This window comes from Phocoena sinus, chromosome 21, assembly GCF_008692025.1.
Source record: "Phocoena sinus isolate mPhoSin1 chromosome 21, mPhoSin1.pri, whole genome shotgun sequence".
Taxonomy (NCBI): Eukaryota; Metazoa; Chordata; class Mammalia; order Artiodactyla; family Phocoenidae; genus Phocoena; species Phocoena sinus.
The window spans coordinates 28,944,162-28,968,582 of NC_045783.1; the positions used below are offsets into that span (position 1 = coordinate 28,944,162).

Genomic DNA, 24,421 nt, shown 5'->3' on the forward strand with positions numbered 1-24,421 from the left:
AAATCTATAGCTGACAGCGTACAGGGAGTTCTTTTTTAACTGCTTTGCATCCTCTCTTCTCTAAATTTTTTTGTTCTTATCTGTACCATATCATCAATAATTTAAGAAATACGCATTCCTGTGGGAAAAGGCCTTCTCAAGTCCACAGATTTGAAAATACCACTGTTATCTATCATTCTCTCCATAAAATGCCATAATGTATAACTTAAAATTTTAAGTGACTCCCTTAGACAATTAATGATTCTATAACTTCAGTACTAAAGTCCTTTATACAGCTATTCAGATTAATCCTGGTGGAAGCAATTGCAAAATAGTTTCACTGATGGCCTACTCTTGTCTCTCTGTGGAATACCTCATAGTTCGGAGCTGAACTCACCATTTGACTCCTTAATATTTTCTGGCTGAGAAACATAACCCTTGGAGCAGCTTAACTTGTATCCCAAACTTAGTTGATTTTCTCTCAAGGTAGTTTTTCAAAAGATCTAAAATTGTCGGGTTTTTTTGGTCTTGTTTTACTTTTTTTGTTTGTTTTTTTGTTTGTTTTACTTTTTAAACTTAATCATGAGCTGTAGTGAATAGGTAGGGCCAAGCAGACAACAGAGTTGAGTCAAAGATTAGATATAGGGGAGCCTAGTAAGCTCACCCACCAAGAGACTTGGCATTTAGCCAATTCTAGATTGTCAAGTTCAAATTCACGAGGCCTGCAGAATTACTAATGACTACTGCATGTTCCCCAATAATTGAAATCTTAAATGTTATTCACAAAGGCCAAGAATCCATTGTTTTGTTTTCTTATGGTTCTTGATTCCCAGTAAGATACTTTATCTATAGTCTTTTTAAGTTATTGTTATCCAGGACCATCTTATTCCCCTTCCAAATAGCTTAGATAGAAGTCAGTGTTTTTGGGATCTCACCATTTTCCAGCCTCTCCATTACAGTAGTCCTGGATGATGGATGTTCTGATACCTAATTTACTCAAGGATGCTAGTGACCTTGTCTAACATCATAGACCTAGTCAGGGGTAGAAGCCCCGATCTTTAGGTCCCAAAGCATGTGTTCTTTCCTTTAAACTATGTCTCCTCTTAATTTCAGTGCTCGATTCTATAAAAGAGAAACGATATTTACAGATAAGTTTCTAAAAAAGAGGTCAGTGGGGAAGGGGGGGTTCATCATTTTTAAAGCATCCCAGATGATGATAATATATGCAGACAGAGCTGAGAACCAAGCTTCCCGAGTGGTCTGGGTCCGCTTACCTTGTTTCTGCTCCCTCTCCCCTCTGCGTACACGTTCATTCTTGCATTTCATGACATGTTCTCATCTGTTTCCTTCATCCTCTAAGTTCTACCCGCTCCTGCTTAAAAATCTTATCCGGTCTCATGTCCCTCTTTAGCGCTGCACCTCTGAGGTTCTAATTAAGTACTAAAAGCCTCTTCATAGTTTCTCACTGTTTTTTCCTTTGCTGCACAGCAATCTCCTCCACTAAACTCATCTTTTTTTTTTTTTTGCCGTACGCGGGCCTCTCACTGTTGTGGCCTCTCCCGTCGCGGAGCACAGGCTCCGGACGCGCAGGCTCAGCGGCCATGGCTCACGGGCCCAGCCGCTCTGCGGCATGTGGTATCTTCCTGGACCGGGGCACGAACCCGTGTCCCCTGCATCGGCAGGCGGACTCTCAACCACTGCGCCACCAGGGAAGCCTAAACTCATCTTTTGAAGTGTGAACAGTTTCTGTAAGATGCAGTGGAGGAGACAAAAGAAGATCTGTAAATCTCAGCTGATTTTTTTTTTCATTTATCAAAATGAAATGAATACGCAAGAAGTAAATGCCTACTGCTAGCCTGACCCTAAACAAGGAACTTGCACCTTCAAAGTATATAATTCCAGCTACAAACTTCAAGTACTCAATGGCAGGTGATGTATTGTAGGTTTATATGCCCTGCCCGGTACATTTCAGCGCACTGGGGCTTTTTCCCTGTTCTGAACAGCTTCCAGCGTTGAGACCTCAAATTGAAGTATTTCTACGTGACCTGGGCCAGCCGCCCAGCGTCCTCTCCTTCCTGTCTCCCAGGAGGTGGCCATGCCATTAAAGCATCACACCATCCTAGTCTGACTTCTCCTTAGAAGAGCTGTCCTCCGTGCAGGCTGCAAAATGCTGCTAATTAGGTGTGACTGGCCTCTCCCTTTCAGTGTGCCTTACGTTCCCTTTTCTCCAACCCCCATCCACTTCTTTCCTCCTTAGACTGAAGAGCTCCCCTTAGATACAACATGATTTAGAAATGAGAGCGGTGGAGGCAGTCAGGATAGTTACATATTACATAAGGCCATTAAAGATCCTTCATTCACATCGAGTGCCCCTTTGTAGTGAACGGTGAGGCTGTGGGGAGGAGGTTTTAACCTCTCTGCAGGGAAGCAGCCTCAGAAGCTGAAGATTTCCCCGCCCAGGATAAAGGCAGCAGCCTGTACGTAACAGACCAGTCTGTAAGGCAGCATTGCTTCACAGTGATGCGGAGGGGGGAACTGTTTGCTCAATCTTCTTCGGGTCCCTGGCTTGATCTGAAAATTAAACTGACAAAGACAGACAAATTTCATTGAATTTCTACATGTAGATGAGAGAGTCTTCACAAGAAAGTGAAGACCAAAAAAGTGACCAGAGCCAAAAGTTTTTATACCTTTTCGACAAGGAAATAGTAAATTTGTGAAGAATTGGAAAGACAAAGGGGTTTGGGCCAGGGGTAGTTAATGGTGAAGGAGTAACTAGGAAGGTGAAGGTTAGTTTAGCAAGGTTTGCTTATACAGGCTGCTTGGCCCTAAATTTTCTATCTCTGGTGTTAAGAAAGTCTTCTTTCTGCCCTGTACAGGGAGGGTAGCTTTCACAGGGGAGTTTTATGACCTGTTTCAGGGAAGAAGGGTGACAAGGCAGGGAAGAGTGACCTTCTTGCTTCTGCCTGTTTTTTAAAAATTCCTTAAGATATTTAATATGCCAAGCTGCCATATTTGGGGGTGACCTGTCTTGAACCCCATCAGTGAGAACACTGATTCTGGAGTCAGCTGGACTGGGGACTGGGCTTTGAATCAACATCACCACTGGTTAGCTTCGAGACCTTGGGCAAATTGCTGAATTTCTCTGGACTTCAAATCTTTCATCTCTAAAGTAGGGGAATTTATATCTATCATACACAGTTGTGATGATTTAGTGAGACAGTCTGTATAAAGTATTTAATATGGAGCCTCTGTTCAAAAAATGACAGCCATTATTATTGAGTGTCCAAAGTGCTGTCCCACTGAGGGCTTAATTCTTTAAATTTACAAGGTGCTTTTTCTCATAGTACCTAACGTGACCCTCATGCAATCTATGAGATAGACATTTCCAAGGTAGGTATTTTATCTCCTAGGAGACTTTTTTTCCCAGATCTTGTAAGTAGCAAAGTCAAGACTCAAAGCCATCACTTGAGGGTCCAGGGCACTGACCCCTGGCCGCAAAGTACCTCTTGACTCTCCAGGGGAAGAGCCAGCGTCTGCAGAGACTGTGACTCCCCTGTGACTAATGAGTTTCTAAATGACGTGCAGTGGTGTGTTGTGGTTGTTTTCATTCCATCTGCTTGATTCAACCAGGCAGCATTAAAGCTGAGAACTCCGGCTCTCAGCATGCTGTCAATTTGTTTAATGATTATTCTAGGAGCAGGTGATTTCTATTAGACGGCAAGTGACAGATTGCCTATTAGAAAGAAGTGCATGTTTTTCAAACTAGGGACCCTCAGCACTCAGGGAAGCAGAGCTGGCTCTTGCCAACCTGGAGCTCAGTAGCCAGGTTAATGATGTGATTATCTGAGTGTTATTTGGCCAGGCTGGGGTACCTGACTCTGAGCATCCCTATTGCCAACTGCTGTTTCACTCCAGAAGCAGGTGGGAGACGTAGCATGAGAAAGAATAACAACCGGTGTGTGGCAGGTTTAGAAAAACTCTGGAAACCAAAAGGGCTCCCAGAAACTTATTTGCCGGTTAGAGAAGGGATTAGGGGAGGACTCACAGAGCCAAGGGAGAGAGTCCTGGACCATCTTTCTTACAGCACCACTGACTTTCTAGGGGACACGTGTTGAATTTCTTCTACCTTTCTGTGCTTTGTTATCATCTCATTAAATGGGGAAAATTTTAAAGATTCCCCTATTTCTTGATTTTTGGGGTGGACCTGGATTGTCTGTGATTGAGATCACTCTTATAAAATGGTCTTTGCAGCAAGGAAAGCCCAAGCAGAAGACAGCATTTTGAGCGGAGATGCGATACAATGATTTACTGTTTGGGTTCTTTCATTGTATTTTCTAATCCAAGGATGGTGCTTCAAGGCAAGGATTAACTTTGCAAACATAAGTAAGAACTCTGTGATGTATGAAAGTCCAGAGAGGAAAGATACCCAGAGCAACCTTTCCCAGACTACTGAGATTCCTGTGCACAGCCCCAAACATCTGCCCCTCCTCCAGCTTCCAGGAGCTGAGCCGAGGCATTTGCAGACAAAGAGAGAGAGATAGGTTCTCCTTTACCCCCTGTTTCTCAGGACTCCATTTCTTCCCCCTACTCAGAGCAGGAAACTGCAAAGGTGTGATTTTAGAAGGTTTTATTTGTATGTGCCCCAAAGCAAAAAAAAAAAAAGCCTAACTTTTCCTTTAAAAAAAAAAAGGATAGGGGTGCAGGGCGGGGGGGACCTTCAAGGCCAAAGTTAGTCAGTGTTGCTCCCTAGTGGCAAGATTTCCAAAGAGCAACCTTTGCTTTGGTGAATACACTAGTCCCTGGGGTCCGGGAATGTTGGTTCCAGGACCACCTCATACCAGAATCCCCGGTTGCTCAAGTCTCATATAAAATGGTGTGATAAAGTTGCCCTCCATAGCCGCCAAGTTCCACATCTGCAGATATGGAGGGCTGACTCTAAGTGCAGTGACACTTGTCACTGGCCCTTGGCACTGGTGATTATAGACAGTATAAATGAGGAGGGGGAGGGGTCCTTGCTCAGCGATGGCCGTTCCATGGAGTTTGGCTTTCTCAGCCAGCAAATAAAATCTTGCCACCAAATTGCTTTCTCCTTTCACTGCCTCTTGGCCAGAAAGGACGTGACCCATATCCCTTTTGTAGCACTTCCCGTGCCTCACCCCCCTGCCCAACCAGCAATCAGTTCAATGCTTGTTAGAAGTGAGATCAAAAGGTTTTTTAAAATACTCAGGAGGCCCAGAGATTTTACCGAAGAAGCTGACCATTAGTGCTTGATGACTACTCACCATCCTAGGGTTATCTTTTTCCTCCAAAACGCTGTGCATTTGGATGGGCGGGGGGCTCTGCTTTCACAAATTGAAGCATATATTCTTCTGCCTTGATCTCGGTTTCCTCATTAAAAAAAAAAAATAAGTAGAACTTGGGGAATGAACAGATTTAATGCTCAGTAATTCTTGTACCTCAGTGCTTATCTACATAGTTTTTACATATTCCGAAAGGCCCTTACTTCAAGGACATACTGAAAGAAGAAAGTAAGTGTAGTAATGCAGTAGCTACATTGAAACTGTGTATCAAGGGTATTGCTTATAGAGGCAGTTTTTCGACAAATGCAGTGAAAATCACAATGCTGATGAAGAGAGTCAGAAATACTGATAAAGAGGGCAACATTACCCTGTGATGGGAGAAATAAGAGAGCTACGCGAATAAGCCACACTCTGTTTTAGCAGATGTTAACCAGTCTCAGAGCATTTCATTTGCTTCGTGTGTGCATATCACTTGTTTGGATTTTCTTTAAAAATACGTAGATAAAAAGAAATTTGGTTTCTAGGAAGTTATTTTGTGTCTCTAGAGATTTCATTTCTCTCCTGACATAATTGGAAAACTGCTGGGTTGTTCCCCACACCAAAGATGGAGCTAAAATCCAGTCCTTGCATCTCCTGCCAAAACTCGCAAGGAGACGGGTATTTGGAGAGGGGTGTTTGGGTTAGCGTGCCAATTAAACGGGAGCTGATACAGAAAAGATGGCTTTCATCTCCTCTGCTGTCGGTGACAACTCAGTTTTTCAATCTAATCTCCAAGTTGGATATGATTGCCTGGAGACTCCGACACACAGTTTGTTGAAATTGGGATTTTGGAAACACACTCACACAGGACCCAGAGGAATCATGCAACCAGCTGCTGGGACAATGCTTGGTGATCCACCTTAGCTTGTCCATGGTAGACCAGTAGTTCCAAACAGGAGCAGTAGACAGAATGGGAAAAGCAGTGGCCTCATGATTCCTGCATTGGAACCACAGCCAGAATCGCTGGTTGGAGCTGCCAACATGAACCTCCCCGTTGTTGCTCTCACACCACTCTTGCTGGTGGGCATTAAGCATTCCAGTGAAATCACCAGCTTCGTGTTCAGCTGGGCTGATTGCTGAAGAAGCTGATTGCATTATTCATTCTCGTGAAAAGATTTTTCGGACTCTCAAGGATCCATAGAGATTATATTGAAAAAAAAAAACCCCAAACTCCAGAGTTATCAACAGTCTAATTTATTCTTTCAAAAGGGACAGAGTCACAGAGGATACGTAGAGAAAGCCTGAACAGAAAATGGGTTTTTGGTGAGTTTAGAAGCCCTGTATTTTGTACAATTTGTCTCTTGGTTTTTGTTTTTCATTTCTCCTTTCTACTTCTTTTCCGGACGGTTCTTCCATCTTCTTAAAAACAAAAACAAAACCAGAACCAACCAACCAAACAAAACCCTGCTGGTTGCTTATTTCCCTATGAAATACTTCCATCTACTGGCCAAATGGAGAAGGCTCATGTCTCAACTTTTTTGTTCTACTTGTACGAGGATTTATGAAGACCACCCTCCAAACATCTAGTACAGTAATCAGAAATCACAAATCATAAAATTAAGGAGGTTGAGGAAATTCTTCACTTTGAACCTAGCAATTCACCCAAGTAAACCCCCACGTATTTGACACACATATGCAGTTTGCAATCACCCAGAATGAAGTATAACTCTGCAGTATCACAGAAAGCAAATTAGTGAGAAGAAGGGCTGAGAGGCCAGGCAGAGAGATGGGAAGAGATGGCCTCTCTGGCAAAGCAGTTAGCATCTTTCTAATCAGATCGCAGGGAACGAGGCTCAGAGATGGAATCAGAGATTATGGTCTAGGTAACCATGATTCCTCTATGAAGAAAAGTAATTCCATGAGAGCTGAAAAGAAAGAGAGTTGTGTTCCAAGTTAACTTATCAGAGGGGACACCCTTTCAATAAAAACCCTCAGAAATGATGCTGCTTCCTTCTTGTTCTTTTTTTTTATTATTATTTTTACATTTCATACCTGTGCTTCATTTATTGTATTTTGCATCTGGAAGTTTGCACCTCTTAATCTCCTTCACCTATTTCTCTTTTCCCCCATCACTTCCTCTTTATCCATTCATCTATTGATGGGCACTTAGGTCGCTTCCATATCTTGGCTATTGTAAATAATGCTGCAATGAACATAGGTGTGTGTGTACCTTTTCAAATTAGTGTTTTTTCGTTTTCTTTGGCTAAAATACCCAGGAGTGGAATCGCTGGATCATGTGATAATTCTATTTTTAGTTTTTTGAGGTATCTCCATACCGTTTTCCGTAATGGCTGAACCAGTTTACATTTCCACCAACAGTGCACAAGGGTTTCCTTTTCTCCACATCCTTCCTGCTTCTTTTCGATGACAGCCATTCTGACGTGTGTGAGGTCGTATCTCACTGTGGTCTTGATTTGCATTTCCCTGATGACTAGTGATGTTGAGCATCTCTTCATGTGTCTCTTGGCCATCTGTATGTCTTCTTTGGAAAAAATACCTATTAAGATCCTTTGCCCATTTTTTAATTGGGTTGTTTGGGGTTTTTGGATGTTGAGTTGTATGAGTTTCTTGTTCATTTTTTAAAAAGAATCCATATGGGAGATGGAATCAGACAGTGGAATGTGGAAAGGTGTTTACAGTCTATGAGAGAACTAATCTGGGCTTATAGAATCAGAGATTCATAATGTGTCAAAGCTGGTAGGAATCTCGAACACCAGAACAGCCTCCTCATTTCACTGATGAGAGAATTAGGATTGGAGGAGCATAAGAATCCTGTGGAAAGACTTCTATTTCAGAAGTAAACCAACAAATTCAACAAAAGGTAAAAATAAAACTCAAGGTTTCTGTATGGATTTTCAATACAAGTACATCGTTTGTAATACCAGCCTCTCCAGAGCCGATAATTTCTAAAAAACAAACCCATATGCTCACCAAAGTAGCATGGACGTTCTTCTGGGCTAAAATAACTACCACAGTGGACCATCTTCGGTGCTTTGTCCACTTAGAATAAATGGGGAATGACAGCGCGAAGGAAAAAGTGCAGTGCCTTTTTTAAGTACGGTGAGTTTCAGTAGATCACGGATCTAAATAGAACCTGGACTAAATCATATTCCCTCAAAAGAAATCTCTCTTTAAAATGGGTTCATCTGCTATCTTTCCTATTCCGTGCAACTTTAAGGAGAGGAATTAAACCCAAATTGAAAACTGAAGAAGGTGAAAGGTAAAGATCTGGTGCCTAAAATAGCTTCATGGAAATACCTTGAGAGGCAGTGCAGCATTTCCAAAGTGACAGACGTATTAAGTCAACAAGAAGATGCTTACCTCAGACGCAGCTTCCACTGTGATGTGAGTGTCCTGGGGAGGTAAAACCACTTTCATCCTTGACTTGAGACCTGATTTTGTCAGACTAGCTGCCTGAACTGAGGCCTCCCTCGTGTGTCTTCACCAGCGTGTTTGACCGATGGTGTAGATGTCCATTGGGGTATGAAGTAAACCCCTGCTTTTTGAAATAGAAGAAGGTAGGGTTAAACCATTAACTAGGATGGATGGTTTTAGGCCGTTAAAAGATACCATTACCACGTTACTCATTACTTTCAGAAGCATTCAAAACACACACATTCGTGAGTGCTACTCTGTACACTTTAAAAATGAAGTTCTTACTTTCTCAGATACGGCACGTTTCTTGAAGAGAGCAAATTTTTGAAATGAAACATTTATTTAATCTCATTATAAATAAAGTATACTTTTTCCAGAACATCTGAGTGCCCAGAGGTAAATTACAGAGATGTGTACAAAGTGAAGCTGTTTTTCTAATCAAGTCACTGGCATGTTAAAAAATTCATCTGAACTGGAAAATAAATAAATAAAAAGTTCATCAGTAGCAGAGTCTTCATTCCTTAAGCCTAGTCTTAAAGGCACAGCAGTGAAAGGCCCCAGTGACCACACGGGAAGTACCAGCCAGAGGGCGGGGCCAGCCTTGACGCCGCCTCCTCCCCACATGCAGACCTGACCCCCTGGACGGACTTCACTGACACCTGCCCACTCGACTCCACCCAGCAGCACCTGGGTCTCGCCTGGACTAGCCTCCGCTCACTCTGACCAGTGTCTTCTCTGTATGGAAGCCAGGACCGTCCTTTCAATCACTTAGCTCCCTTCTTTAAAGTCCTTCAGCTGTTTCCTCTTAAGATAAGATTTTTTTTGTTTGTTCGTATTTCTTTTTATCTTAAAGTGGAACACAGAGGTTCCCTTCTGACACTGCCAGCCTTCTCTTGGGCCACTGCTTTCCCGCCAACCAGCATCTCCAGAAGTGCCATTTCCCTTCCCACCTTCACCCACGAGAATCCCCCAGCCTCACAAGGTTTGTCCCAGCTTCCCGAAGCCCACCGGGGCTCCGGGCCCGGGTAGCTTCTCACGCTTCAGACCCCAGCTTCAAACACGACATACTTGAGGCAGCCTCCTTGCCACCTCTAGGGATCCTCACCTGGGTGAGGGGCCTCCTTCCACTGCTTGCCTTCTTCCCCAGACACTTTGCAAGTTTCTAATTGTAAACGTCTTCCTCCAGTAACTATATCCCCTGGGAGGGGATGAACTAGGTTTGTTCTGTTCACCACTGTGCTTCCAGTGCTTGGAACATAGTAGTTGCTCAGTGCGGACGCACACATGTGCATGGACACACACATCATGTCACCGTGTACACCCACACATATACACACCACACCCCATGCCCTGTGCATATACACACTGCTGATGGCACTTCCTTCGGAGGACAGGTTGTAGTGAGACGTGGGAAATATGGAGTAGAAAAGGGTGATTAACTTAAGATCCGTGTATCAATGGATTCAGTATTTCATTCACCTAACAAATATTTTGAAAGATCTATGATTTATCCATTCGGTCACCAGTTATTTACTAAGTTCATGTGATTTGCCTGGTATGTGCTGGGTGTATGGTTGGACACAGGGTACTTGGTGAAGAAGACAAGAGTTAGGATCCCCAAACTTGTGGAGCTTATGGTCTGGCGAGGGAAGATAGAAAATAAACCAGGCAACGAGGAACTAACAGAACTGTAAGTGCTATGACGTGCTAAGGAGGACGGGGTTGGGACGCCGTAACAGAATCCTGGGGCACGGGGCTGGGCCCTCCTTTTTGTAGGATGGTCAGGAGGTCGTGAATGGGCATTCAAATGAAGGCTTGAAAATAGCAGCTGCTAGAGATGGGAGTGGGTGATCCAGAGAGAACAGTGCGTTGTAAAGGCTGGAAAAAGCAAAGCCTGCGTGTTCTTGTAGCTAAGAGGAAGCAGTGCGGCTGGAGCGCAGTGTTGATGAGGCAGCATCCACAGTGTGAATGGGGTGCAGGGTGATCAACTAGCCCAGTTTGTCCAGGACTGAGGTGCCTCCCAGGGTGTCGGATTTTCACTACTGAACCTGAGACAGTCCTGGGGAAACGGGGATGGGTGCACAGCCTAGGTTCAAGATGAATTTGGAGACTGATTTGAAACCATCCACACATTTTCTGACTCACCACAGAAGCTAATATTATCACAATAAAAGAACATTAGAGAAACAAACTACCTGTCTGTTTAATTGAATTAAATATTTTTCTGTTCTCATAGGTTGGTTTCCAGGAAAAGGGGGAAAGGTGCCTAGACAGCATCTTGGAAAGAATTTGTAATACTTTGACAATATTCAATCACAAAAGTTAGGAAGTGAGAAAATTTCATTGATGGTGACAGCTATTGTGACTGAAGTCAATGATGTGAATGAACTTTGACTTGGAAACTGTGATCTTATTTTCCAGATACCTATAGGCGTATAGTGTGTATGTGATATAAACAAATAAATCCATCCCTTCCTCCCTCCGTCCCTTCCTTCCTCCCTTCCCTGCCCCTCCCTTCCCTCCTTTCCTTTATCCTTCTGTCTCTTCCTTTCTTTATGATCAGTGCCATTCAGAAAAAGAACTCTAATAGCTAACAGTACCTTTTCTTGTATTGAGTTTTATACTTTTCTAAATATGATCCCACTACCTTATTGAGCCTCAATGATTCTATCAAGTCTGTATTATCATAAAATAAGACTATGAAAAATTAAAGTGACTTCGTAGGCACCACACAGTAACTTAACAGAAGATAGCTTAATGACGGCATTTTGTGAAAATTACAGGTAAACTTAAAGGAAGGAAATATACCTGTGGTAGCATTCCTAGGAAATGCTATCGTTACGTCTGCCACTGGTAGCAGAGTCATGACAGACCCCAAAGGACAACAACATTTCTCCTGGGTCTCATCAGCTCATGTCAGGTCATCTTCACAATAACTAAGAGGAACTAGCCCCTCCCTCGGGCACTGACATTTGCCTGCCACTCGTGCGCACTGAAAGGCGTGACATTTCTTACATCTTTGAAAACATCAGAGGAAATAAAAGCTGTTGCTCTCATTTTGAACTTCACCTCCGCTGGACTAAAGGGTTTGCTGACAGGGTGGGGATAAAAGCAAGAAAGGGGAGGATCCCATAAGGAAGAGATAAGGGGAACAGATTCCTGAGCTCAAAAGCAACCAACCAACATTCGCCCGGGTGAAATTGCTTTCTGCAGCTCCTGCAGTCTGTACCATGCCTTTCTGACTGAGAGGATATGCAAAACTCCTGAAGTGCTTTTCTCATCCGTCCTTCTGTGGTCACTGAGAATGTGACATCACTTAGAAGAATCAGCACGTTGACACACGTGTGGTTGGAAGGCATTTCACTCAAAAAGAGTTGTGCTGAAGTTGTTTGCACAAACCAAATAGATGACCCTTTGACCATGGCCACAACGGATACAGTTTCCGCAGGGTCGTGGAGAAAGTCAGTAACAGCATCCAATCTAGAATTCTGGTCTTCGAAGACCTATGTCGTGGACCTTCTGCCGTTCATTCATTTGCGTCCTGTGAGTTGGCACCTCGGTTGTTACTGGACCCTCTCGCTGTTACTGCACGGGTCTCAGGACTCTGGTACACCGAAGTCCAATTCCTGGAATCATTACCATGTGATCATGACATCATAGAAGAAGCAGCCCGACAGTTCTGTCTCCTGTTGTGTCTAACCAGGTCAGAGGACGATAGTGGGGAAGCCCTGGGGAAAATGTCTTGTACAGCTGAGATCCAAGCAGCATTTATTCTTTCCTCCCTTGTGACCTTCTTCAGTGGACTCCTCATCTTATTAATATCCAGGCTAATCTGGAGGAGCATTAAAAAATGGCAGAAGAGCGAGGGAGAAGGAATTTTCTCGGTCAGTTCCCCTGTATGGAGATCAGAGACAGGTTTGGCATGCGTTTGTGTTTAGAAGACCATGGAGGCTTCGCTCAGTTTTCCCGGGTTAACAGCCAGCTCTGATGTGGTGACTTAGAAACGGGTCCATCTTGCTCAGGGGTGGAAAACAGGACCCCAGGCCGCCATGCCAAAGGGTGCAGCTACAGGGCCAGGCCTCCTCTCCCACCACTGGGAGAAGCAGTGCCTTGTGTGGATGACGATGCACGTGAGCTCTGGAAGCAGACGTCATTGTTTTGAACAAAACGCCCGCTAACGTGAGGTCTGTGCCTCTATTTCAAAATTTAAAATGACAGTTGTGTTAGGTACCATGAGGAAGGCAGAAAGGAACGTCAGTGTCACCCTCACCTTCATGAATCATTCACGCAGGATGCTCATATACTCACAAGTATACATTGCCTTTTATACACGTTAATACAACACACGGAGTTGTGCACACATGCCGAAACCCATGCATACGTGCACACGCCATCCAGCCACAAACTCAGGGACACTTTTTTACACCCAAACAAGCTTTGCAAGGGTGCGCACTATTGAATAACAACTGGAAAATGATGATGGTAAGAATAATGGTATCCTATCCAGATAAGACTCTGCTTAAGAGAATAAAAATGCTCAAGTGTTACATAATGGCTGTTCTGGTACCAATGGTTGAAAGCAAAGATCTGTTCACAGTTTTTCTTTCCCTGATTTTATTTTTCTGATTTCCATAACAGAGCACATCAACTGTGTTTTGTAATTAATACTGAAAAGTTGCTTGAAACATTGCCTCTTGATGCTGAACATTGACATAAAATAAAAGAATTTATAACTCGGTAACTTTTTAAGGTCATTGCCAGTGTCATCATATGAAATTCAGGTGTCTGCATTCTAGAAGTGCCCAACATGGAATTCTATAGATTTTGTCGCTCAGTGAGTTTATGCTATTACTAATTATTTCTAGATTAAAGGCAGGAAGCAGTGGCATAGCAATTGGGGAATGAATCCTGGGGTTCTGATTTCTTAACAGCACTGGCGGTGCGTGAATGGGTACTAGATGTGGTGACTATGCCTTCTGCCTGTTTTTTTCAGTGCACAACTGAATTGGTAGAATTGTTTAATCTCCTTTGACTTCTGCTCCAGGAAATGTATCTTCTTCCCCATTATATTCATTTTTGTGTGGTTACAAAAATGTGAGAACGCATTTGCCCATAAACATTTGCTGTATTTTTCATTTCATTCTTTTGATATAATTTATATCTGCCCTCCAGTCCAGAGGTACCTTTTCATTTCGAATAGGAAGCAGATGTTACAAAATGTTAATAAGCAGGGTCTGAGCAACCAGAAGACAATACTGTTCTGCTTTTAAATCTTGACGAGAGAGTTTCATAATAGTTGAGTGACTTCTTAATAATTTACCATATCTAATTAAATTGAGAGTGTTGTATTTTTCTCTAAGCCTTTGGGAAAGTTGGCCTAATGCAAAATTGTCATAAATCTAAGTACTGTGGAAAGTTCTTTTAAAAATTATTTGGAGGGCTTCCCTGGTGGCACAGTGTTTGAGAGTCCGCCTGCCGATGCAGGGGACACGGGTTCGTGCCCCGGTCCGGGAAGATCCCACATGCCGCGGAGCGGCTGGACCCGTGAGCCATGGCCGCTGAGCCTGCGCGTCCGGAGCCTGTGCTCTGCAACGGAAGAGGCCACAGCAGTGAGAGGCCCGCGTACCGCAAAAAAAAAAAAAAAATTATTTGGAGAGTCATAATTTTCTCCTTAAATGTACATTTTAAAAGATATACTACATTCATAAGTATGATTTTATTATATCTTAGGGCCAGTTTGTTTTGTCACAAAAGGCAGTTTTATAATGGAATTCAAATGAGTGTTCCATATTCATGCCATTGAATATTTTTTTAAAAAATCAATGCCCAGACCACTTCCCAGGCATGCACAGGATGAGTCCTAAGTATTAGTGGCAATCATTGATCAAGATATAAACTCTATCAAATAACCATTTAGTGAGACTTCTCTTCTTACCATTCAGAAAATACGAATAGAAAAATTAAATCATTTCAAAAACCTGGCTCCACATAAAATGAGCTTTTCTAAAAGTCAGAGAGGTCTCAGTCTGCATGGTGTGGTCAATCCCGGTTCACTTGTGTCTTTCTCAGGGGTAGTTCAAGACTGTCAACAGACACAGAGGCCAGTTCAGACTCCAGACTGTCCTCATTGCGTGCCCACCGGCAGGTCATTTAATTTCTCTGTACCTCGGTTTCCTTATCAATAGAAAATGGATTTAATCTGACTTACTTTGGCTACCTCATCGGATTATTATAAATTTCAAAGACAGTGGTCCCTTTGTGGTTGCAGGACACACCCCCCAAATCTGAGGATGCTCAAGTCCCTTATATATAGCATAGCGTAGTACTTGCATATAACTTGTGCACATACTCCAGTACACTTCACATCATTTCTAGATTAGTTCTAATACCTAATACAATGTAAATGCTGTGCAAATAGTTGTAAATATAATGCAAATGCTATGCAAATAGTTGTCAGCACCCCATAAATTCAAGCTTTGTTTTCTGGAACTTGCTGAAATTTCTTTTTTTAAATATTTTCTGTCCGACGTTGGTTGAATATGCAGTTGCAGAACCCGTGGATACAGAGTGGGAATTGTATAATAAGTAACGGTAGTTTGTAAACTGAGGAAGGATCATAATTTCAACAGGATGTGATACCAAATAAGGAATAAATCAACATAAAATGGCAAAAAGTTTTCTTCTTCTTTCTCACTCAAAAAAGCAAATACTTAAGTATCACCTGGAAATCCATTTGTAATTTTTTTTTCCTTGTCTGTGTATCTTGACAGAAAAGGATAAGACACTCATTCCCAGAACAGAGAGAAGCACGCTGTTCCCGACCTTGATCATAACAGCAGTGTCAGTGGGAAGGGTCTGGGGCTGAGAGTATGTGAGATGGGCGTGCTGAAGACTGCAGAGTTCAGAATGAAAATACTGCCGAAGCGCAGTAAAATACAAACCCGGGAAAATTCATCGTGTGAAGTAGGGAATAAGTGAGTCCAGGGTTCCCGGCGTTGGGCAAGGTGTAGTGCGTTCTGCCTGATGCTCCAGCAGGAGACACCATCAACACACATAAAACAGATGACCTTCCCTGAGACCCAGCTCACTCTCGATTTCTTTCTCTTGCTTCTAGGAAGAAATGTCATGTAGCATGGACCGTAAACATTCAAGAAGTCTCACTTTCCAGGGAGTCTTTCGTGATCGTGTAGAAATGTTGCTCTCGGCACAGACCTTTGTGGGACAGGTGTTGGTGAGTACATTTCCAGTGCTCACTTGCTAACGAACTTTAGCCACGAGTGTGATGTATGGTCAGTGTGAAAGCATCTGCTGGCCTTTTCTAAAATACCACTACCTCCCAACGGCTATCTCCTTGTGTCTATGCTCTCTAGTGATGATTCTGCTTGCTTTTTCTTTGGAGTGAATATAATTACTTGGCATTGCATTTTCTATTTGTTGTCAGCCTGTCCACTAGAAGAAAGACTTTATTAGGGCAGAGGTTGTGTGCCTTTCATTCTCCTTGCATGTAGATGGATGTCTGGCATGCAGCTGTTGCTCAAAAAATGTTGGTTTTCAGTGGATTCTCTGCCCTGTGAGGTACAACTATTTTCCCCTCCTTTGATTCCAACAGCTTCCTTTCTTCATTTTACAAACTGGTCTTTTTTGCCCCTCTATGATATTTATCATTTACTTCCTGTTTTAATCTAGGTAAACATTGACATATTAAAACTCAGTCCAGGCATCATCTCCTCAGGCAGATTTTACCTTATCTCCATATTAAGCTAAGAGTCCCCTTCTCTAAGTTTCTATCATTTCCATTGAACGCTGTTAAATTAAAGTTATCTGTGCATAAGCCTGTCTACCCTAGTGCACTATGGACTCCTTGAGAGAAAAGACCGTCAGGGAAATGTTCACACCCCATTGTCTGGAAATAGCAGATGCCCTGTAAATGAATATTGCCCCATCGTCATTTCAGTAGTATCGTTTGATCTGACACATTCAAAAACAATCTGTAATTTGAGGGTATGCTGCCATCCCATGGTGGCATGGTGGAAGGGGACGTATGTGAACTAAAGATTATCCTCTGCTTTTTGTAATTAGTACAAACATCGTTCTTTTCTAGTTAATGTTGTTTAACTACGATCTAACTAATTTTTAAAACTTATCTTAAAGTACATAAGTAAAACTGCTTTGATAAACTCTACAGGGAATACTGAATCATCTGGAAATGTGTCTCTCCGTTTTTTTCCTTCTAAAGCTTTGGTCTCTTTTTTGAAATCCTTGTGCCTATGACCTGTTAGAGAAGGATTTTGTGATTCTCTATGATTTTTATCAGGGATTTGTTAGTTAGGATCTCTTCAAGTGTTCAAATCATGTTGGATTATATGTAGATAATGTTGGAAATAAGGTAGTAAAGGACCCTGGAGTGAGGCAGAAGAGAACTTCCACCATCTACCATGTAAGCACTGCATATAGGGATTGGGTGGGGAAGAAATGATCATTGACTACATATCAATAAAAATTATTTCTTTAATGATGGAAAAATTGTTCTTTCAATCTGTTATAGCTTATGATTAAATGGTTGGAACAACAGGAAGCGTGGAGGAAAGGTTAAATTAGAATAAATAGTCTAGCATTGAAACACAAAATTGAGACTCTCAGTGAGGTTCCAAGCAAGTGTTTTATGAAAGGATGAGAAAGAAAAAAAGTGGCTTATAGATTTCCTTCCTTCCATCCATCCTTTGTAATTTTCTTCCTTCTTTCTTTCAACAGATATTTACTGCTTGCCAACTACATGCAAAGCATATATACTCTAGACATGATGAAATATGCAGGCAAAAATCTTGCACTTATGGGACTTAAATTTAAATTCTAGTGGGGGTAGAAATGATGGATGTGCACATAAATAGATGAGATAAATTCACATGGTGATCAGTGCTGTGAGGCAATGACGAATGACCTGTTTGTGAGTGTCAGTGGTTTTGGTGTTAGATCACATTAGATCCAGTGATCTGAGAGGAAATCTCTGAAAAGGTAAGATTTGAGCTGAGACTTGAAGAATCAGAAAGGTAAAAGTGATTGAGCAGTGGAAGGAACAGGTTTCCCAATAGAGAGGAGAGACTTGTGGATGTAAAGGGCTCAGATTACTGCAAGTACCGAATGAGGTTCCTGTGCTAGAGGCCAGGAGGGCAGAGGACTCTGCGGTCTGAGTGGAGACAGAACCATGCAGTGCTTTGCACTTTGTAGCAAGGAGCTAGGCTGTTCAAATGGAATAATTTTATTCTAGTGCAAAGGGGAGTCACTGAAGGGTTTTTAAGCATGGGTTGACATGGTCTAATTATGTTTTAGAAATTCAAGAGGCATTAAAGTTTGAAAATAAAGGAATTGTCAAAGGCATACTAGGCAAATGACAGTAGTGTGAATTCAAGGCAAAAAAAACCAATAAACGAAGCCAAGTAGCCTGTATTAGTTTCCTAGGATTGTTGTAACAAAGTACCACAAACTGAGTGGCTTAAACAACAGAAATTTATTGTCTCACAGTTTTGGAGGCTAGAAGTCTAAGATCAGAGGTTGGTTCCTTCTGAGGGCTGGGAGAGAGAGTCAGCTGCATGCCTGTCTCCTAGATTCTGGTGGTTTGTTGGTAATCTTTGGCATTCCTGGGCTTGTAAATGCACCCAGGTCTCTGGCTTCATTTTCACATGGTATTCACATCATGTTTCTTCTGTTCATGCCTGTGCCCAAATTTCCTCTTTTTATAGGGACACCAGTCATATTAGAGTCCATCCTTATGACCTTATTTTAGCTTGAATACATCTGCAAAGACCCTATTTCCAAACTAGGTCACTTTCTGAGGTACTAAGGGTTAGGACTTCAACATACCTTTTTGGGGACACAATTCAACACATAATTTTGTAATGAAAATTTGTAACTAACTTCAACCAAGATATAACATCATGAGTATCATTATACCAAAAATATAACTTCAAGATAATTAATAAATAAAAAATTACAAGAAATCAAAAAGCAATATTAAAGACACATTGGTAGTATGAACTTTTAGTTCACTTATTTTATATCAGGAGACACTAAATAGAAAAGAAGAAGAAGAAGGAGAAGGAGAAGGATAAAGAAGACCAAAGTAAATTAATTAATAACAAAGAGCTGACTGAAATGATCAAACCCATATGGTAAAAACATAAATTAAACCTACAAATGTCTACAAACTTTTGTAAAAATCCAGTATATATTAATAGGCCCCAAAAAACAATCCCAATTAAAAAAACTTACAAAGTAGAGGCAGAGGACATAAACTGAACACAGTACAATAAATGGACAGGAAAATAATAAACTCAGAAAAAAAGAACCAAAAACAAATAATGTACAGCTAAAAAATTGTAAATATCTCTTTCTAAAATGACTCTTGACTCAGAGAAATCAAACTTAAAATTGCAGAATATTTAGAGAGTAAAGATGATGAAAACATCACATATCCCTTGCACCTACATTATAAGTTGGGAATTGTTCTAAGTTAAATGCATAACATTAACAACTTATCTTGATAAATAAAAAATAATTAAAGTAAATGAATTATCAATGTTGAAAAGTCAGAGAAAGAAAACACATTAAATCTAAGGAGAATAAATAAGAAAGCTAGAAATTAACAAATTATAAAAGAGCTGATTATTTGAAACAAACAGTAAAATAGAGAAGTCAATAGGTAGGCTAAACAATCCGAGAGGGGAAAAGCAAAATATATGGAATAAGGCATTAAAATGAGAAAATAAATACAGATAAAAAGGAAATTGAAAGATATATGCACAGTTAAGTATGAAAACCAAATGATTCCTTAGGACAACATAAATAAGCAAAACTGACCATGAAAAAAAGAAAAAAACTTAAAACAGACCAAATACTGGAAGATACAAAGATATTGTCAAAGACTTTATCAACATCACCGCCACTACCCTTCTGCCCCTCTGCCTATGGGAGACCCAGACAATTTCAAGGTCCAGTCTGCTAGATCTTCAAATAGTGAACCTCTCTAATGCTAATTAAATAGTCCTAGGGCATAGAAAGTACAAGAAAGAATCTGATTTTCTTTTTCAATGAAGGCACAGTATCTATATCAAAACCCACAATGATGGCAAATTTAATAACATCTGTAGACTAATGTCTTAAATACGTGGATACGTGGCCAACAACACAGTGTAAGAAGGAAAAGGAAGGAGGAGGATGAGGAGAGGAAGTTGTTGTTTAAAAAAAAAAAGGATGAAAAGAAAAAGAAGGAAAATGCAAATAGTCAAAGAGAAAGAAAATATTATCTCCAAAACCAGAGACCTTCTGAGATCCTTCTAGAGATAAAACAAGACAATGTGCTGCTCACCTCTGCAGCATCTTTGAGCTTGTTGCTTTAGTTATCACAAGCATGTTTTTACAGCTACCTGCGGGAGATTTTCTACTGAATTTAGTTCCAAAGAGTCCTATTCCTAAACTGTTCCTTTTTTTGGGTGCTATTAATTGTGTAACTGTGTTTCTCTGTTGTTTTGATAGCTAAAACATTTAAGAACCAAAAATATGGCTCATCTTTAGTAAGTGTATCTACTTGTAGCATCATCCTAGGCACTACTTTATGTCCATCTTCTATTTTTCTGTCTTCTCTGGCAGGATGAGTATAAGCCCAGGTTTTTGCAGGTTGTCCTGCTGTAACTGTTTAATAGAGTCTCTTTCATTCTTAAAAGTGTTATGTGTTGTGACAATAAATGACATAACTGCCTTAGCTTTAAGTGAAAAGTTTTGTTGTTCAAAGCCACAGGACATTTTCCAGGGAAAATGAGCCATTAAAGAGAATGTAACTTTGAAGGTCTCCTCGACTGCTCCATAGATTCCACTCCAGCTTTCTCCTTTGACTAGAAAGTATGATTTTCTTTTTCCTCTCTCTACTCCTAATTGACACCATTCCCCTCTCATGATGGGCCATCTCCCTCCCTTTTGGTCACATGTAGCCTTGTTGGAGATTTATACATTTCATGATATACATACATATATATATCGTGTGTAATTAATATCACATTTATCCTTCTTAATTTCAGTATCCTGTTGCTAGCCAACCAGGAAGCCACCGCACTGGTTGGCTAGCATCACAGGGACCTGGTAGGAATGGGCACCTTTGAGGACGGGTCCCTGCCCATCCCAGGCTCAGTTTTTCAGTGCCCGTGGAAGAAGGAGTGCAGGAGTTATATTAGATGGTTGCCTGTTCCTCTGCAGAAGCAGCGTGCTACTTCTCAGGCTGCTTCTTTTTCAGACCTTCCTCATTCTGTCAGAGGGTCCTGGCCAGTACTTCGTTTCCTCCTAAATCATCGGGTTGGTCAATTTCCTGATCACTGGGTTTATTTTCGTTGCTGGGGCAGCTTTGATGAGCTGAGTCTTCCCAAGCTCGCACTCACACTTCCTCCCAGTCAGCTCTGCCGAGGGCTGCCACTCATCTCCCTTGTCAACCTGGGGATACCTGTATCCAGGATCCCAGAGGCTCCACCCAGCCGGGCTCATCCTGGAAGCCGCAGGACAGCACTGCGCATGCCCAGCGCTAGGTCCCGCCAAGCCTGCGCAGCCTTCACCCTGGACAGCCCTCTGGGCTGGCCTCGTTTTAACAGATTTTTCAGTTGAATTTCATTTATAAAATTTTTTTCCTCAGAGCGCTTCTTTGCTCACATCTCATAGACCTTGGCAAGTAATGTTCTTATTTTTAGTAATGCCCAGTTCGTCTTTAGGTTGTTTTAATTCTGATTTCTTGGTTGATTCATAATCTATTGTGAGGAGTGTTGTATGCTTTTGTTTCCTAGGTGTTGGACTGGCTCTCTTTTCTACTTTGGTGAAATTTATGGCCCAGGAATATCACTGCCTTTATGATCTCTAGTTCATGGAATTTATGGGGAAATTCTTTGTTGCCTAGTACATGATCAATTTTTATTACCGTGTAATGGACTTTTGAGAGAACCTGTGTATATTTTCCATACCCTTAATTATTTGCTGACTGATTGAAAAGGGCACGTCAACATTTTTCATTTATGATTTTATAGTTTTATCAAATATCTTACATTTCTAACATTTTGAGTTACATATTTTATGTAACATCAGTCAATGCATAGAGTTACCTATTATAACTCCTTGGTCGATGGTGCCTTTTACTGATATGAAGTATCCATTTTTGTCATATTGAGTGGGTTGTTGTTGTTGTGTTTTTGTTTTTGTTTTTGTTTTCTTACCCAGGGGATACTTTAGAACATAATGTTAGCCGGTAACATTGCTTTCATTTTATTCATACTTGATTAGGATGTCTTTGCCCAGCTCTCTTTCAGTCTTTCTGTCTTGTTTCCTCTTAAGTGTGTCTCTTTAAATATCATGTAGCTGCACTTTTGTGTTTATTGATTTAAGAATGCATTTATTTGTTCATTTACTGGAGAATTTAATTATTCTCCTTTATGGTGATCTGTTTCATTGGTCTTTATAATATTTAGAGATTGAATTTACTGCATAATAGACTATCTAAATTTCTGTGGCTTAAACCAACAAACAGGGTGTGTTGGTAAAGAAAGGGAGAATGGGTATTGGATAAACAACTAGGACCTTTGTGACATCTTAGTTCCTTATCTTACTGGAGAAGCGGAATGACATGGTGATTGAGAATTTTGAGAGACATGACCTTAAGCATTGGCTTCTCCACTTCATCTTGAACAAGTTAATCTTCCCAAATTGCACTTCTTTCGTATAATGTGAATGACCTCCTTAAAATACTGTAGGGAGTATTGTAAACCCTTGAAGGGTGTAGTAAGTACTGACCATTCGCTGATATTTACATTCCTTATTTGTTCCTTTTTGTTAATTTTATGTATTTTCTTTTGTTTCTTTTGACTTGGGATTTTCCATTTTTAATAGAATATCATAGGTATATCAGTAAGTGAAATTCAGAACAGACTTCCCAACCTGTATTTTCTCTCTAATAATATCTCTGCATGTTTTATATCTATATACTGCTCTCAGCCTGAGAACCTTCGGCATGTTTTTCCTCCACACTACCCCTCCTTCCTTCCAGATATTGTTGAATTAATCTGAACACTCAGATTGCTACTGTGTTTTTTAGTTTTTTTGGCTTTTAGCATTGTACGGCTGGTCAGATTTCCTTCTTAATAGTTGCTTTAGAGTTAAAAATTCCATTAATTTTACCAGTTTTATTAGGCACCATTTTTTCTTACGTAACTTATTTTATCTTTCTAATTTTTTTTTTTCTTGAGTACTTGCATATTCACTCGCAAGGGAAATTGTGGGTGGTACACTTTCCGAATTGTTGAATGTCCCCCAATTTTTTCCCCTTGCTCTCATAAGTGAACAATAATTTGGTTGGGTTTAGAAGTCTTGGCTTGTAATCCTTTTCCTAAAACCTCTGTAAATGCTGTTCCAAAACTCTTGAGTTGATACCAAACTCTTGTCTCTCAGCTCCAAATCCACCCTCTCTCCCCTGCCTTGTGATGTGAGGCTAGAGCACAGCAACTACATGTCTCTTTGGTCAGCTCCCTTGTGCTCTAGAGGAGGGGAAGGAACTGCCTTCCTGTGTTTTACGTCTAGTTTTTTCAGCCTCACTTCATCAATGGCTTTTTCTTCCAGTAGCAGTGCTTGGTTTCAGTTCCAGGCTTTTCCAACAGTACCAGGACCAAGCTCACAGTGTCTCTTCAGATGTACCATTACCAGCCAACCCAGGACCCCTCCTCCCAAGTCTGAAGCCCCCTTCCAAAGGGCACCACTTTGATGCCCTTTGGCATCGAATGTTTTTAAATGTTGAGGAATCCCAACCTCCCTTTGTTGATCTCCCAGCCAGTCCTTGGGGGTGCAGCTTCTTGCAGTGACTGCCTCTGTGTCACCCCCATGTTCCTTGGTCTTCCCAGTCCTCCAGTACTATTTAACAGCTTTTAGAATCTCACCAGGAGCACTGATTGTAATTCTTAGATGTTTAATTACATATTCTATGCTCACTCTTTCACTGGACGTTATTTCATCTATTCTGTGTGCCCGATCCTCCTGTTTTCTATACCTCCTGTATAACTGGCAGTCTTCTGGTGTCCTCTTCATATTCACAAGTGAAGATTTGGAGTATTCATAGCGCCCCTTGTTAACTGCGCTGGTGGCTGTTTGGATTCTGAAGACACCATAACCATCCACCAACTAAACGGGCTTTAAGCCCCATTGTAGAAATCACAGCTCAGTGGCGGGCTTCCTACCCCTCCTGAATAGACTTTGCCCCTTCCACCCGAGGGAAATTCATGAGTCCTCTCAGAATACCTCCATTTCTACCTGACTCACCAAAACAGCCCTTCACAACTGTTAGCTCCCACTGCCTTATTTTGGTTTGGTGCACATTTGTTGCTTATTATGTATAATTTCTGGATCATCCTTCTAAGGTTTGTGGCCATGGAAGTTGATATTGTTCTTAGATCGAATAAAACTACATTTTTCTTCTTTATTTATTTTTTTTGTTAACTTTATGGTGTGGAGGACTATAAATATATGACCTTGTTACCATAGTTCTGGAAGCCTGTCAATACATGATTTATAGATGAAGAATCACCTATGGGATTTAGTAAGAGAGAAAAAACATGTAATCATATGTAAGGAGAAGAAAAAAGATTTCATGGAAACTATTAATAATTATCAATCTACTGATACAAATATATATATATGCACACACATACGCATATCCA

General features: G+C 41.2%; 1 protein-coding gene across 1 annotated transcript in view; it reads left to right on the forward strand.

Moving 5' to 3' along the window:
- KCNU1 (potassium calcium-activated channel subfamily U member 1) overlaps positions 1 to 24,421 on the forward strand; it is a 181,524-nt gene that overhangs the window by 33,266 nt on the left and 123,837 nt on the right. Inside the window, exon 4 of the mRNA XM_032618128.1 lies at positions 15,808 to 15,924. Within this exon, the coding sequence (XP_032474019.1) occupies positions 15,814 to 15,924 (111 nt within the window). The 5' untranslated portion in view covers positions 15,808 to 15,813. The remainder of the gene's footprint in view (positions 1 to 15,807; positions 15,925 to 24,421) is intronic.